Genomic DNA, 16,909 nt, shown 5'->3' on the forward strand with positions numbered 1-16,909 from the left:
CCTTGCATCCCTTCAGATGCTGAGGACCTTGAGCTGCTCAACATCAGCTGCTCTCACAGAATGAGAGAATCACAGAAGAGCTGAGGTTGGAAGGGACCCCTGGAAGTCATGGGGTCCACCCCCCCTGCTCAAGCAGGACCAGCTAGAGCCAGTTGCCCAGGCCTGTGTCTAGGTGGGGTTTTAATCTCTCTGAGGAGGGAGGCTCAGCAAACTCCCTGGCATACCTATGCCAGTGCTCAGTCACTCCCACAGCACAAGGAAAAAGTGTTGCCCACTTTCCAGGGCACAGGACCCTGTGCAGATCTGATCCACAGAATGGTTACCCCATTTTGGTAAGTTGAGCTTTAGAGCATTTTCTTCACATGGCAACAGATTGAGTCATCATTTCAGCTGTCAAACACTACAACCCTGCCAGTTGTGTATTGCATGTGAGCAAATACCAGCAGCTTTCCCATCCTTGTTTCTTAGGGTGTGTTAAAGGTGTTCAGCAGGGGAGTAAGAGCCGTGTAAAGAACAAGCAGTGCCCTGTCTAGTGACCCGTTTGAGGTCACTTCCCATGAAGACCCATGGGCCATAGGAACAGGCCACAGCAGTGAAATGGGAAGCACAGGTTGAGGCAGCTCTGTGCCTGCCTTCTGCACAGCAGAGCCACAGGATCGCTCTTGCTCTGCGCCTGTAAGAAGTGAAGGCGGAGAGGAAGCAGCTGAGGGCCACACTGCCAACACTGAAGATAATCACAGCCTTGTTTGCAGAAGTGCCAGCACAAGCCATGGCCAGCAGGGCTGGCGGAACACTGAAGAAGTGGCAGATGTGCCTGGGCCCACAGAGAGCCAACTGGGAGGTGAGTCTTGTATGCAGAGCAGGAGGCAGGGAACTGGCCAGCCATGTCTCTGCCACCAGCCAGATGCACACAGCCTGATGCAGGATGGCCCCATAGCACAGCGGGTTGCAGGTAGGCAAGCTGTGGCCATAGGACATGACAGTGTAGAGGGAGCAGTGCTCTCCGCCCAGCAGCTGGCAGTCCTCCAGCACCCTTGGAAGGAAGACACCGGAGAAGAGTGACTGAAGCTTTTGGTCTTCAATTGTTCCGAGATATGCTTCATTAGTTTCTGTTAGCTTCATAATTCCCTCCGGGTGGAGGACATAGGTGTGGGGATTTCTGTTCTTCCACTTCTATACTTTTGTCAAGACATCTGGATTTTCATGCAGAAAATAGAATATGAGGCTATAGTGGCTGCCAAGAGGCATTTCCACTGATGAGAAAGGAGGAGATTTACATGGAAAACCAAATCCCTCCCCCCGAGAGCGGCAGCCAGTTCTGAGCACAGACTCTCTGGGGGGAGCAAGCAGTCAAGAGCTCTGAGCCCCCCTGCAGCTCTCTTGGGAAGTGTACCCAGTACCCTCGTGCTTGCTGATCTTCACATTCTCTTGCACGCTCTGTATCAGAGCAATTTGCTCTCCCTCAGAAATACACCATTTCACTGTCCCCATGTCTGTGCTGACTGCCCTCAGCTCCCAAATGTTTTACTCCAATTTCCAGCTTCGATGCAGTCCATGGCATGGGTGACTATTCCCTGCCAACGCCTACTGGCTCGATTGGGTGGTGGAGGGGAGAGGAAGTTGGAACAGTAGCTGTGGTCCATCCCAAAGGCTGTTCCCTGCTTTACCATTTTTGACATTCTGCAAAGCAAATCGCCTGCTGGTGCTGCAAACCCAGCCCCTGCCACCGCAGTGCAGCTCAAACCTTAGCAAGAGGACATTCCTTCCTCAAGAGCTGACGGGGCTGCTGATCCCTCACCACCTCCTGCCTCTCTGGCCATTTGTGGGCAGAGGCACAGCAAGGCAAGGCCTGATGGCCACGAGCAGCCAAGGATGACTTCTTCAGCTCCCAGGGATGGTGCCCAAAAGAGGAGGCACTGCAGGGTGTCCCAACCTCCCAATCCTCTGTGAATGGAGAAGGGTCTCCATGTGCCCTCACCTCCCTTCCACCCATGAGCAACACCTTTTTCTTTTGGCACCTTGGGGAGTGTCGACAGAGAGAAAGACCACATGGAGGCCAGGCCTGAATGCAGCAGAACTTTAATGAGTTAAAAGAGGGGAACAAAGTCACTCTGAGTGGAGGACAGCAGCGCAGGGAGCCCCGGAGGCAGCCTAGAGTCTGCGGTCCTTGTCCATGGAGAGTTCTTGCATGACAGATGGTCCCCACCAGGCTGGCCTTGGTGGGACCTTGCTGCCAAGGGGATACAAAGCAAACAAAGAAAAGGGGAAAAAAGGGAAAGCCATTCAGCAATACTGAAAACACCTCCGAAATCTTGATCCCGTGCCCAGCACCATGTTCTGACTTCCTCAAGGTGTGTTTCTACGGGTTTCCCAGGATCTTTAGCAGGGAGGGCACCTTCTGCCACAGTAGCGGTTGGTAATGCAGGAGAGGTCAAAGCCCCCAGAGGAGATGGGCACTCCCTCAGAGCTGAGGATGCTGCCCACAGCAGCAGAGGTGGAGGAGCCCACAACGGTGTTCTGCGGGAAGGAGCTGAGGATGGGTCCGGGCAGGGTCACCACCACAGGAGAGGGCTCAATGACGACAGTGGAGTTCTGGCACTGCCGGACACAGGGCTCATTGCAGCTGTTGGCCAGCGGGGTCGGGCCGCAGGGCCGGCAGGGCAGGCACTGGTCGTAGCAGGACATGTCTCAAAGTCAGAGGTGCACCTGGGAGAGAGGGCAGGGAGGAAGCAGAGCACAAGGGTGGGTGATCAGCAGCCTTGGTTACACAGTGACAAAGGAGGCAAGACCACAATTCAGTGGCGAGAGGGATACGCTAGGCGCCACATGGTCTCCATTACCCTACAAAGAGCAGCCTGGCCCAGGGACACTCTCTCCTAATTCATGAGCCAAAAGACCCCACAGCCACATCCCAGCCTCTCTCTAACCAGACCTTCTCCCCACTTCCCTCTCCCATGACCAGAAGATCTGAAATGCAGCAAAGCACAGAGCCAATATCAGCTGAGAGGTCCATCAGGGAGAGATCTCAGTTTGGAAGAGGAGGAGAAGGGGCTTCAGACTCACCTGGTTGCCAAGCAGAAGGAGGCAAGAGAAGTGGATGAGAGAGCAGGCACTTGCGCTGCCTTTTATACCTGCCCTTCATTGCCGCAGGACCAGAGGCACCCGCAGCAGAGGTAGCAATTCTCGGACAAGCTCATCTTGAATGCAAACCAGCGCAGCTAATGACATGGGCTGTGCTTTGGTTTCCTGCACTGATGCCTTTTCATTTCCAGATTTGTGCCATGCCCATTTCCCAGGAAAGAATTCTTCTGAGCACTTCGATGAAAGGCCGCGGCATTTGTAGGACAGGAACGCAGCAGTGCTGGCAGAAGTCTCAGCTCAAGTGCTGGATGGGTCCAGAGCAAGCAGGTGACGTCAGCCTGGGTCACTGCGGTGGGGCTGTTTGCAGTGGTGTTCTGAGGAAGAAGGTCCAGCTGTCCTCAGGTGAACACCGTGGGCTCCCATGCATGAGGACGTCCTATGTCCTTATCTTTCCCTCCCTCCTCACATCACCCCAATGCTCACTTGTTGTTGCCTCCCCAGGTGTGTGCGTTGTGCTCCTAGGTTTTGACCTCATCCTGCCTCACACTGCCCACTCCCCAGGGGACCTTAGCAGAGTCCATGGTTCGTTGTGTTCCTATGTGTGTTCTTTACTTGTGTCTACTGTCCATGTGTGTGTGTCCTTGTGTGCCCCTCATCAGGAGGGAATGTGCCGCTCATGGCAGGGACACTCTCCTCTGCCCTGTCCATGAGCACCACAGAGCAGCAGGTTCCCAGGGTCAGAAGGAGCCTGAGTGCAGCTGAGTGCTGATGGCAGCAGCCTGCTGGAGATCTGTCCAGGGAAGAGGCACGGAAATGCAACCCCTGCCTCCTGAGACCTCCTCTTCCTGCCCCTCCAAAGGTCACGCTCCGCCTCTGCCAATTTCAGGACACAACAACAACAGGTTCACTCCAGCTTGGATCCTGACTTTAGTTCAATGGTAACAGTATTGGGAGTGTCTCAGCGGAACTGGCAGTGCCCCCTCCCTGCCTCTCCAAGCCAGGACACCGCTGCCTTCCACAGGGCTAGAGAGTTCAAAAGGATGGGCAGGGAGAAAGGCTGAGGAATCCTGCCCACCTCGTGCTGGCCATCCCTCAGTGGATCTGCTTCCAATGCAGCGTCAGCGGTGCCTGGTGTGGGACACAGCCCCCTCTCATGTCCATGTCAATGCCAAATGTCCTTGTGCAGCCCTTCGACGTGCTGCTGTGTGAGGCAGGGGCTGAGACCTTGTCCTGAACAGGTACAGAATGAAAGGAACATGAAGCCTGATGTCGCTGTGCTGTGAGTGGAAGGACAGACCCTGTGGCTTGCGCAGGCAAAGCCAAAGACCTGAGGACTGCTTTGGGCTTCAGCCCACAAACACCTTCATGCCCTGCATTGGAATGTCAGTCTGAGTGCCCAGCAACTGCCCCTGGGAGGGAAGGGACGGGACATTGGGTTTGAGACTGCATCCCCCAAAGCCTGCTGCTCTCCCACAGCCATGTCCAGAACAGACCCTCTTTCTCACATGGGCTCTGCACACTGGGCAAATTTTCTAAGTGCATCTCCCCTCCTGAATATCTGTCAGCCTGAGCTCAGCTCCAGCTTGGGGGCACTGAGCTAAGGGCTTCCCCCGTTCCCTTGGGGACCTTAGTGAGCCAAGTGCCAGGGAGCTCTGCTGGGAGAGCTCAGCCAGGCCTGATTCCCCTCTCCATGGAGTCTCTTTTGAGCTGCAGCTCTACTGTTGCCCAAGGCCAACCTCATTGCTTTCTCATGAGGTAATGGGTGCTGTGGAGAAGGGGAAGGGCAGGGGACGTGTGCACCTGGATTTTAGAAGGACCTTTGACTCCCTCTCCAGTATCATAGAATCATAGAATCGTTTAGGTTGGAAAAGAACTTTAAGATCATCCAGTCCAACCAGTAACCTACACTACCAAGTCTACTCTTAAACCAATCAAGGGTAGACTAGACTAAACCATGTCCCAAAGTGCCACATCTACCCGTTGTTTGAACACTTCCAGGGATGGTGACTCCACCACCTCTCTGGGCAGCCTGTTCCAATGCCTGACCACCCTTTCCATTAAGAAATTTTTCCTAATTTCCAACCTAAACCTCCCCTGGCACAGCTTAAGCCCATTTCCTCTCGTCCTATCACTAACTACATGGGAGAAGAGACCAACACCCACCTCACTACAACCTCCTTTCAGGGAGCTGTAGAGAGCGATAAGGTCTCCCCTCAGACTCCACTTCTCTAGGCTAAACAATCCCAGTTCCATCAGCCGCTCCTCAGAAGGCCTGTGCTCCAGACCCTTCACCAGCCTTGTTGCCCTTCTCTGAACATGCTCCCGCACCTCAATGTCTTTCTTGTATTGAGGGGCCCAAAACCGGACACAGTATTCCAGGTGCGGCCTCACCAGTGCCGAGTACAGGGACAAAATCACCTCCCTGCTCCTGCTGGCCACACTATTCCTGACACAAGCCAGGATGCTGTTGGTTTTCTTGGACACCTGGGCACACTGCTGGCTCATGTTCAGCCGGCTGTTGATCAACACCCCCAGGTCCTTTTCGGCCAGGCAGCTTTCCAGCCACTCTTCCCCAAGCCTGCAGCGTTGCATGGGGTTGTTTTGACCCAAGTGCAGGACCCAGCACTTGGCCTTGTTAAACCTCATACAGTTGGCCTCAGCCCATCAGTCCAGCCTGTCCAGGTCCCTCTGCTGGGCCATCCTACCCTCCAGCAGATCGACACTCCCACCCAGTTTGGTGTTGCCTGCAAACTTCCTGAGGGTGCACTCAATCCCCTCATCCAGATCATTGATAAAGATATGAAACAAGGCTGGCCCCAAAACAGAGCCCTGGGGAACACCGCTCGTGACTGGCTGCCAACTGCACTTAACTCCATTCACCACTACTCTCTGGGCTCGGCCACCCAACCAGTTTTTTACCCAGCAAAGACTACGCCCCTCCAAGGCATGAGCTTCCAGCTTGCCAAGGAGAATATTATGGGAGACGGTGTCAAAAGCTTTGCTGAAGTCCAGGTAAATGACAGCCACAGCCTTTCCTTCATCTACCAGGCGGCTCACCAGGTCATCAAAGGAGATCAGGTTGGTCAAGCGGGACCTGCCTTTCATGAACCCATGCTGGCTGGGCCTGATCCCCTGGCTGACCTGCACTTGCCTGTTGAGTTCACTCAAGATGAACCTCTCCATAATCTTTCCCGGCACCGAGGTCAGGCTGACAGGCCTGTAGTTTTTTGGGTCCTCCTTCCGGCCCTTTTTGTAGATGGGCGTCACACTGGCAAGCCTCCAGTCATCAGGGACCGCCCCTGTTAACCAGGACTGCTGATAGATGATGGAAAGTGGCTTGGCGAGCTCCTCCGCCAGCTCCCTCAGTACTCTTGGGTGGATCCCATCTGGCCCCATAGACTTGTGAACGTCCAGGTGGCGTAGCAGGTCATTAACTGCTTCCTCCTGGACTATGAGGGCTCCATTCTGGTCCCCATCCCTATCCTCTAGCTCAGGGGCCTGAGTACCCTGGGGATGACTGGTCTGGCTGTTAAACACAGAGGCAAAGGCGGCGTTAAGTACCTCAGCCTTTTCCTTGTCCTTGGTGACAATGTTCCCCCCCCCCGCATCCAGCAAAGGATGGAGATCCTCCTTGGCTCTCCTTTTATTGCTGATGTACTTATAAAAGCATTTTTTATTATCTTTTACAGCATTGGCCAGATTGAGTTCTAGCTGGGCTTTTGCCTTTCTAATGTCCTCCCTGCAGGACCTAACAAGATCCCTGTACTCCTCCTGAGTTGCCCGCCCCTTCTTCCAAAGGTGGTAGGCTCTCCTTTTTTCCCTGAGTCCCCACAAAAGCTCCCTGTTCAGCCAGGCCGGTCATTTTTCCTGCCGGTTGGTCTTACGGCACACGGGGACAGCCCACTCCTGCACCCTTAAGACTTCCTTCTTGAAGAAGGCCCAGCCTTCCTGGACCCCTTTGCCTTTCAGGACTGCCTCCCAAGGGACTTTCCCAACCAGCGTCCTGAACAGGCCAAAGTCTGCCCTCCGGAAGTCCATAGTAACACTTTTGCTGCCCCTCCGCTTGGCATCACCCAGAATCAAGAACTCTATCATATCATGGTCGCTAAGCCCGAGACGGCCTCCGACCTCGACATTTCCCACAAGCCCTTCTCTGTAAATAAACAGCAGGTCAAGTGAGGCACCTCTCCTGGTAGGCTCGCTTACCAGCTGCGTCAGAAAGTTATCCCCCACATGCTCTAGGAACTTCCAAGACTGCTGCCTCTCTGCTGTATGGTATTTCCAGCAGATGTCCGGCAAGTTGAAGTCCCCCACGAGAACAAGGGCTAGCTATTGCGACACTTCTGCCAGCCGCTTATCGAACACTTCACCTAGCTCTACATCCTGTTGGGTGGTCTACAGCAGACTCCCAACAGGACATCCGCCTTGCTGGCCTTTCCCCTCATCCTTACCCATAAGCACTCGACCTTGTCATCACCACTGTCGAGCTCTATGCAGTCAAAACACTCCCTAACACACAGAGCCACCCCACTGCCTCTCCTTCCTTGCGTATCCCTTCTGAAGAGCTTATAGCCCTCCAGTGCAGCACTCCAGTCATGAGAGTCATCCCACCACGTTTCTGTGATGGCAACTATGTCATAGCCATCCTGCTGCACAAGGGCTTCCAGCTCCTCCTGTTTGTTGCCCATGCTACGTGCATTGGTGTACATGCACTTGAGCCGGGCTATCGATTTCGCCCCCAACATTGCCATGCCGCCCCTGGGCTCCTCACTAGCGAGCCTGTTTATATCCCCTTCCCCCTTCAAACCTAGTTTAAAGCCCTCTCAGTGAGTCCCGCCAACTCATGGGCGAGAATCCTTTTCCCCTTTGGAGACAGCCGATCTCCATCAGCCGCCAGCAGGCCCGGTGCCGTGTAAACCTCCCCGTGATCGAAAAACCCAAAGTTCCACTGGCGGCAATATCCTCTGAGCCACCTGTTCATCAGGTGAGTTTTCCCGTTGCTTTCAGCACTCTTAGCTGCCACTGACGGGATAGAGGAAAACACTACCTGCGCTCCCGATCCTGCGACCAATCGCCCCAGTGCCCTGAAGTCCCTCTTCATTGCCTTAGGACTTCTATATGCAATCTCATCACTGCCCACCTGTACAACCAGCAACGAGTAATAATGGGAGGGCCTCACGAGGTCGGGGAGTTTCCTAGTAACATCCCTAACCCGGGCCCCAGGGAGGCAGCAGACTTCCCTGTGGGATGGGTCCGGGCGGCAGATCGGGCCCTCAGTTCCCCGCAGGAGGGAATCACCCACCACAATTACCCTCCTTTTTTTCTTAACAGGGGCAGTTGTAATCCGTGGGGTTGACTGACTGGCCCTCGGCAACTCCCTGGCTGGACCTTCGCCTTCACCTCCCTCCCCGCTTGCCTGGCCCTCAACTTCCAGAGCCCTGTATCTGTTGTGTAGGGGCAGCTGGGAAGGGGAGGGAGGCCGGGAGGGGATTCTCATGCCACCCCAGGCAGGAACCTGTTTCCATTCCCCCCCATCTCTTAGGTCCCCTCCTTCTGCTTGCCAGCAAGAGGGCAGGGGATCCTGCGCTCCTTGTGGGGCCTCCGCCTGCTGCCTTGGCCCCAGGGACGGGAGGGTGAGGCTCCACCAGTCTATCTCCCTCTCACACTCCCTGATACTCCTCAGCCTTTCCACCTCCTCCTTTAGCTCTGCCACCAGGCTGAGCAGATCATCTCCCTGCTCACAGCCAAGACATTTGCCGTCTCCACTTCCCTGCTGTACAAGTAACAGGCTCAGGCACTCCCCGCAGCCGGCGACCTGGACGGCTGCATGTCTGTGCGGGAGCTCCGTCTGGGTCCCCGCATTCCTTCTGGCAGAGGCTTTTGGGCGGGTGGTGACCATGGCTGCCAGGTGTTCTCCTGGGCGGATGGTGACCACTGCCTGAGTTTCCCTTTGGAACTAGGAGGGGGGTCACTTGGCCCTCCCCACCCGCCCTGCTCTCGCGAACTGCCGCGCAAACTGACGCGCCACGCCCTTCTGACACGCCACGCCCTGTTTGCCCGTCCTGTTCGCCGCGCTCCCTGGGGCTGCTTTTATAGGTGTGGGGGTTTGGCCGCCCTCACTCCTGGCCCCGCCCACGCTGCGTCAGAGCTGCTGCACGTCAGCAGCTCGCCCTATCCCACTCAAGGCTGGGGGCTGGGCTGCCCGCTCTTGCCCTGCGTTTTTTTGCCACCTTAGCAAGGGTGCCCCGGTACGAGCGTCTGCTCCCAAGCCCTTCGCCTCGGTGACTCTCCTCGGCTGCCTCTCCTGCATGAAGGCACATGTGTGTGCTAAATCGCATGCACACTCTGGTGGTGCATCCCCCCCCCCCCCCCCCCTTTTTTTTTTTTTCTCTCTTCAACCGCTTTGCAACCTCAGGGATTCCTGCCAGACCGCGGCCTTGTGTAGTGAGCTGGTCGGTTAGGTGCCCTGTAATTGTACCAGAAACTGCTACATGGTCGAAGCGGAGAGTGGCCTTGTCCTTATCAGAAAGCTTTACGTGGTTGAAGTGGGGAGTGAGAACAGGGGAGTGAGAACAATCAGTTACCCCCTGACAGCTTTGAAACAGAGCAGTAATTACCGACTGAGAGCGTGGCTCGGATGGAGATTCACAGTGACTAAAGCAAATCATCTCACGATTTTATAAAACAGCAGTCCTAAGTGAGGCCCTTTGAGCTCTCCTGGACTGCAGCAGGCTGCACCAGCATCTCCCCCTGAGCAGGACTCCTCTCACAGCTAGCAGACTCAGTTTGCTACAATCGGAGGTCCATTGCTGACTGACAGTGGAGCCTGGGCTGAAACCCTTCACTCCTTGAGGCTCAACCCTCGCCCGTTGAGAAACGCCAAGACATTAGACCTGAGCATTTCACTGAACTCGAGGGGAATCTTTAAACTGGTATACCAGATCTTTTTATATAAGTATACATAGAATCATAGAATCGTTTAGGTTGGAAAAGACCTTCAAGATTATCCAGTCCAACCATCAACCTACACCACCAAGTCTACTCTAAGCCAATCAAGGGTAGACTAGACTAAACCATGTCCCAAAGTGCCACATCTACCCGTTTTTGTCTGTGTGTATGCATGTGTGAATCAGTTTAAGTAGTCTGTAGATGTATAATTTGATTTTAAAGTGAGTCTTACACTGCTGCATTATCCTTATTCCTATAAACCATTGACCAAGTCTGAGACTAAGATTGGACCCAGCCGCACCTAGACTCCTCTCTGAGAAGGAGTTTAGAAAGCAAGGGGGTCTATTCTGAACCTCGTGACTCAACAGGAGGGTCCTCCTTATCCCCTGCATACACAATCTCTTTGTGAATCATTCCAACTCAGTGTAATTTAATTTTCCTTGATGCATTTCCATGTAGTAATAGAGTGAACCTTGCCATCTTCCAATCTGTAACTAAGTCACTGTTTTGATCAATTTTGTCTAATCCCTTTATTAATCACTGATAACTGAGTGCTATTAAAATATTACAACAAAATCCTGCGATTTGTTACAGTAAAATCTAAACTGCTACTAAATCAAACTGTGTTAAGTCACTCATTCACAATAAATTCACATAATCAGCAGGAGTCACAAACCTGCATTTGTGACACACAATCGCGGACACAATTGCTCACACATAGAGAACATTTGTGCACAGCCACAGTTGCCATGAGTTTTACCAGAGGCACACACATGTACATGCGAATGCACACATGAGCACAGCCAGAAGAACATGTACATGAGCACAACCATGCACGCACACCACTGAGAACCAGGATGCCCAACACCAGCTCTCAGCCCCTCTAGACAGCTCCAGGCAAGTCCTTCAGACCCTACAGTCAAGGCAACAAATCAGTCCCTGGCCAGCCCCATCAGCTTGAGTGAGCTCAAGGGTCTCACAGTGGTTCAGTCAGGTCTTTTTCTCACTGTGAGGCAGAGAGAAACCGCAGCAGAGTTGAAGCTGTCATGGCCTTTCCACACATTGAGCCTCTCCACGTCTCACATTTGTGTGTGAACGATAATATAAAAACTAGAGAACATGCCCATCGCCACAGCCCCACAAAGAATTCCCACATTCCTAGGAGAAGAATAAAAATCCTCCAGTGTTAGAAGCTCCCACCTGACCTGTGTGATCTCCAGGGACCAGCCCTTGCTCTTGCAAAGGGAGCCCTGCTACAGTAACACACTCAGGTGGCTGCAGAAGGCTGTGTCTGGGACAAGCCAGACTCCCCTCAGGCTACAGATGCTGAGGCTGGGACATCAGAAGTGATGTAGCAGTGAGCCTGGCTCTAGACTCACTGTAAGGCAAATACCCTCTCTTCAAAAGGCAGAGAAATGCAGAAGCAACACTAATTTACAGAGCAGCTGAAAAAGTGGTTTGGCCATCCTGTGAAAGTTCATGCATTCTTTTTGCTTTTCCCCAGTTCTAATTGATGTGCTGGCGTTTTTTCTTCTTGTGTTTTGCATGCAGGTGCACGTGGTGTAATTGCCTGTAGCGAGAGGGAGCTGCCTGCAGCCTCCTCTGTCACCATGAGCAGACTGAGTTTATCCTGCAGCCAAAGTTCTCACATACAAAACAGTTTCTGCACATAATAATACAAGAGTATTATTGTTATAAGGAAAGTTAAAGGAAGTATACCCCCCCCAAATGCCGACCTGGTAACAATATGTGAGGAGAAGGCTGAGGCACTCAACAATTTCTTTCCCTCAGTCTTCACTGGCAACCTCTCTCCTCACCCCTCCCGAGCCGATAGACCGCAAGATGGGGACCAGGGGGGTAAAGCCCCTCCCACTGTAAGGGAATATCAGGTTTGAGACCTCCTGAGGAACCTGAATGTACACAGGTATATGGGACCTCCAAGTCCTGAGGGAATTGGCTGATGTAGTTGCCAAGCCACTCTCCATGATATTTGAAAAGTCATGGCAGTCAGGTGAAGTCCCTGGTGACTGGAAGAAGGGAAACGTTGTGCCCATTTTTAACAAGGGAAGAAAGGAGGCCCCTGGGAACTACCCACCTGTCAGCCTCACCTCTGTGCCTGGGCAGATCATGGAGCAGGTCCTCCTAGAAGCTATGCTAAAGCACGGGGAGGACAGGGAGGTGATTCGAGACAGCCAGCATGGCTTCACCAAGGGCAAGTCCTGCCTGACTCAACCTAGTGTCTTTCTATGAAGGACTGACTGCATCAGTGGCCAAGGGAAAAGCAACAGATGTCATCTATGTGGACTTCTGTAAAGCCTTTGAGACAGTCCCCCGCAACATCCTTCCCTCTAAACTGTGGAGATAAGGATTTGATGGGTGGACTGTTTGGTGGGTAAGGAATTGGCTGGATGGTCATATCCAGAGGGTAGTGGTCAACGGCTCGATGTCCACACAGAGACCGGTGACACGTGGAGTCCCTCAGGGGTCCGCGCTGGGACCAGTGCTGTTTAATATCTTCCTCAATGACATAGACAGTGGGATTGAGTGCACCCTCAGCAAGTTTGCAGATGACACCAAGCTGAGTGGTGCAGTTGACATGCCAGAAGGACAAGATGTCATCCACAGGGACCTGGACAAGCTGGAGAGGTGGGCCTGTGTGAACCTCATGAGGTTCAACAAGGCCAAGTGCAAAGTCCTGCACCTGGGATGGGGCAACCCCCAATATCAATACAGGCTGGGGGATGAAGGGATTGAGAGCAGCCCTGTAGAGAAGGCCTTGGGGGTCCTGGTGGATGAAAATCTGGACATGAACCGACAATGTGTGTTTGCAGCCCAGAAAGCCAACCGTATCCTGGGCTGCATCAAAAGCAGCGTGGCCAGCAGGTCAAGGGAGGGGATTCTGCCCCTCTGCTCTGCTCTGCTGAGATCTCACCTGGAGCCCTGCGTCCAGCTCTGGAGCCCTTAGCACAAGAAGGACATGGACCTGTTGGAGCAGATCCAGAAGAGGGACACCAAAATGATCCGAGGGCTGGAGCACCTCTTGTACGAGGCCAGGCTGAGGGAGTTGGGGTTGTTCATCCTGGAGAAGAGAAGGCTGTGAGGAGACCTTATTGCAGGCTTTCTGTACTTTAAGGGGGCCTACAGGAAAGATGGGGAGAATCTTTTTAGCAAGGCCTGTTGTGACAGCACAAGGAGCAATGGTTTCAAACTAAAGGAGGCTAGACTTTAGACTGGATATAAGGAAGAAATTTTTTACAGTGAGGGTGGTGAAGCACTGGAATGGGTTGCCCAGAGAGGCAGTGGAGGCCCCATCCCTAGAAATATTCCAGGTCAGGTTGCACGGGGCTCTGAGCAACCTGATCTGGTTAAAGCTGTCCCTGCTCACAGCAGGGGGGTTGGGCTAGATGACCTCTAAAGGTCCCTTCCAACCCAAAGCATTCTATGATGCTATAAGGCCCCAGCATTTGTAGGACAGGAATGCAGCAGTGCTGGCAGAAGTCTCAGCACACGTTGAGACAGATCAGTGCCTGCCTTCCACACAGTGGAGCCACAGCACGATTTAAATCACCATCAGAAAAAACAACCTCTGGCAACAGTGCCCTTAGTTGGAAGTGTCAAACCTGCATGGATCCTGTGCCCTTTTCCTACCCTTCCAAATCTCCTCGGTTGCGCAGCCGAACTACAGGTCATGGCAAGAGCCAGTAGCAGCGCTCTGGCGGTGCTTTGGCCAAAGGGCTTACTCGTCTGTCAGAAGAAATGCCATCCCTTCCTCTTCTACAAGGACAATTGCAGATGGTATCATGACTGCGAAGGACCTGAGGTACTTCTGCTTGTTACAAGATTTAGTGCAGTAAGGTTAGGAAGTCCAACTGTGCTGCTGGAGGTGATGGTTATTAATAGTATGATGAGGGAAAAAGGATGTCAGCCATGGAAATGAAAGGCCCTTATAAAGCTTTTGGCCTTCAGTCGTGCTGAGATACGCTTCATGAGCTGTAATTCCTTGTTGGTGAAGGACATCAGTGTGGGGATTTGCATTCTTCCACTTGTACACTTTTGTCAAGACATCTGGATTTTCATGCTGAAAATAGGATATGAGACTGTAGTAGCTGCCAAGACATTTCCACCCACCAGAAGGGATGAGATTTACATGGAAAAAAGTCCTCTCCCCTGAGAATGGCAGCCAATTCCTGAGCACAAACTCTTCGGGAGGACCAGTGAAGCCCTCAAGAGCTCTGAGCCCCCCTGCAGCTCTCTTGGGAAGTGCACCCAGTACCCTCGTGCTTGCTGATCTCACATTCTCCTGCACGCTCTGTATCAGAGCAATTTGCTCTCCCTCAGAAATACACCATTTCACTGTCCCTGTTTCTGTGCTGACTGCCCTCAGCTCCCACATGCTTAGATCCAATTTCCACCCTTGGTGCACTCAGCAGCATGGGTGACTTTTCCCTGCTCCTGCTGCCCATGTGTGCTGGCCATGACCCCTGGACTGGGTGGTGGAGGGGAGAGGAAGCTGGAGTAGCAGGTATGGGCAATCCCAAAGGCTGTTGTGTTCCATATATGTTCCCATAGCATTCTCCTTGGGAAGCTGGCAGCTCATGGCTTGGTCGGGCGTAGTCTTTGCTGGGTAAAAAAGTGGCTGGGTGGGCGAGCCCAGAGAGTAGTGGTGAATGGAGTTAAATCCAGTTGGTGGCCGGTCACGAGCGGTGTTCCCCAGGGCTCCGTTTTGGGGCCAGCCTTGTTTAATATCTTTATCGATGATCTGGATGAGGGCATTGAGTGCACCCTCAGTAAGGTTTCAGATGACACCAAGTGGCTGGAAAGCGGCCTGGCCGAAAAGGACCTGGGGGTGTTGGTCAACAGCCGGCTGAACATGAGCCAGCAGTGTGCCCAGGTGGCCAGGAAGGCCAACAGCATCCTGGCTTGTATCAGGAATAGTGTGGCCAGCAGGAGCAGGGAGGTGATTGTGCCCCTGTACTGGGCGCTGGTGAGGCCGCACCTGGAATACTGTGTCCGGTTTTGGGCCCCTCAATACAAGAAAGACATTGAGGTGCTGGAGCGTGTTCAGAGAAGGGCAACGGAGCTGGTGAAGGGTCTGGAGCACAGGCCTTCTGAGGAGCGGCTGAGGGAACTGGGGTTGTTTAGCTTAGAGAAGAGGAGTCTGAGGGGAGACCTTATCGCTCTCTACAGCTCCCTGAAAGGAGGTTGTAGTGAGGTGGCTGTTGGTCTCTTCTCCCAAGTAGGTAGTGATAGGATGAGAGGAAATGGGCTCAAGCTGCGCCAGGGGAGGTTTGGATTGGATATTAGGAAAAATTTCTTCACGCAAAGGGTGGTGAATCATTGGAAGAGGCTGCCCAGAGAGGTGGTGGAGTCACCATCCCTGGAAGTGTTCAAACAACGGGTAGATGTGGCACTTTGGGACATGGTTTAGTCTAGTCTACCCTTAATTGGTTTAGTGTGGATGTGGTAATGATAGGTTACTGGTTGGACTGGATGATCTTAAAGGTCTTTTCCAACCTAAATGATTCCATGATTCTATGATTCTATGATTCTATGATTCTATGTTTCTTGCTTTGCCACTCTTGCTTTTCTGCAAAACAAATGGCCTTCTGGAGCCCACACCCACCCGCTGCTACCCCAGTACAGCTCCAGACACAGCAAGACCAAAGCCCTTCCTCAAGAGCTGACGGGGCTGCTGATGCCTCACCGCCTCCTGCCTCTCCGGCCACTTTTGGGCAGAGACACAGCAAGGCAAGGCCTGATGGTCACTGGCAGCAGAGCAGCCACGGATGACTTCCTCAGTTCCCAGGGACGGTGCCCAAAAGAGGAGCCACCACAGCGTGTGGTGTGCCATGCGTCCCATTCCTCTGTGAAAGGAGAAGGGTCTCCTTGTGCCCTCACCTGCTTCCACCCCAGAGCAAGACCCTTCCCCTTTGGCACCTTGGGGAGTGTCCACAGAGGGAAGGACCAGATGGAGGCCAGGCCTGAGTGCAGCAGAACTTTAATGAGGCTAAAGAGGGAAACAAAGTCACTCTGAGTGGAGGACAGCAGTGCAGGGAGCCTAGAGCCTGCAGTCCTTGTGCATGGAGAGTTCTTGCATGACGACCGTCTGCCTGTGCCATACAAGGGAGAGGAGCCAGATGGTCCCCACCAGGCTGGCTTTGGTGGGACCTTGCTGCCAAGGGGATACAAAGCAAACAAAGAAAAGGGGAAACAAGGCAAAACCATTCAGCTATACTGAAAACACCTCCGAAATCCCGATCCCCTGTGTATTACCATGTTCTGAGTTCCTCAAGGTGTGTTCCTGGGGCATTCCCAGCATCTTTAACAGGGGAGGCACCTTCTGCCACAGTAGCGGCTGGTAATGCCAGAGAGGCCAAAGCCCCCAGAGGAGATGGGCACTCCCTCAGAGCTGAGGATGCTGCCAACAGCAGCAGAGGTGGAGGAGCCCACAACGGTGTTCTGCGGGAAGGAGCTGAGGATGGGTCCGGGCAGGGTCACCACCACAGGAGAGGGCTCGATGACGACGGTGGAGTTCTGGCACTGCCGGACACAGGGCTCGTTGCAGCTGTTGGCCAGCGGGGTCGGGCCGCAGGGCCGGCAGGGCAGGCACGGGCTGTAGCAGGACATGTCTCTGGGCTGGAGATGCACCTGGGAGAGAGGACAGGGGGGAAGCAGAGCACAAGGGTGGGTGATGAGCAGCCTGGTTACACAGTGACAAAGGAGGCAAGGCCACAATTCAGTGGTGAGAGGGATACGCTAGGCGCCACATGGTCTCCATTACCCTACAAAGAGCAGCCTGGCCCAGGGACACTCTCTCCTAATTCATGAGCCAAAAGACCCCACAGCCACATCCCAGCCTCTCTCTAACCAGACCTTCTCC

At 53.6% G+C, this 16,909-nt stretch overlaps 2 protein-coding genes across 2 annotated transcripts; both read right to left on the reverse strand.

The window, feature by feature from the left end:
- Window positions 1-2,379: 2,379 nt before the first annotated feature.
- On the reverse strand, window positions 2,380-2,685 carry LOC142595259 (feather keratin Cos1-1/Cos1-3/Cos2-1-like). The gene has a single exon (XM_075722993.1). It carries the CDS (start codon window positions 2,683-2,685, stop codon window positions 2,380-2,382), a length of 306 nt encoding a protein of 101 aa, XP_075579108.1.
- A 13,665-nt stretch (window positions 2,686-16,350) lies between these two features.
- On the reverse strand, window positions 16,351-16,656 carry LOC142595243 (feather keratin Cos1-1/Cos1-3/Cos2-1-like). The gene has a single exon (XM_075722975.1). It carries the CDS (start codon window positions 16,654-16,656, stop codon window positions 16,351-16,353), a length of 306 nt encoding a protein of 101 aa, XP_075579090.1.
- Window positions 16,657-16,909: the final 253 nt, after the last annotated feature.

This window comes from Pelecanus crispus, chromosome 18 (assembly GCF_030463565.1).
Source record: "Pelecanus crispus isolate bPelCri1 chromosome 18, bPelCri1.pri, whole genome shotgun sequence".
NCBI lineage: Eukaryota > Metazoa > Chordata > Aves > Pelecaniformes > Pelecanidae > Pelecanus > Pelecanus crispus.

What these genes read in the sequence shown, in the direction of transcription:
- LOC142595259 (XM_075722993.1), bottom strand. Translation starts at nt 2,685, where the DNA reads ATGTCCTGCTACGACCAGTGCCTGCCCTGCCGGCCCTGCGGCCCGACC.
- LOC142595243 (XM_075722975.1), bottom strand. Translation starts at nt 16,656, where the DNA reads ATGTCCTGCTACAGCCCGTGCCTGCCCTGCCGGCCCTGCGGCCCGACC.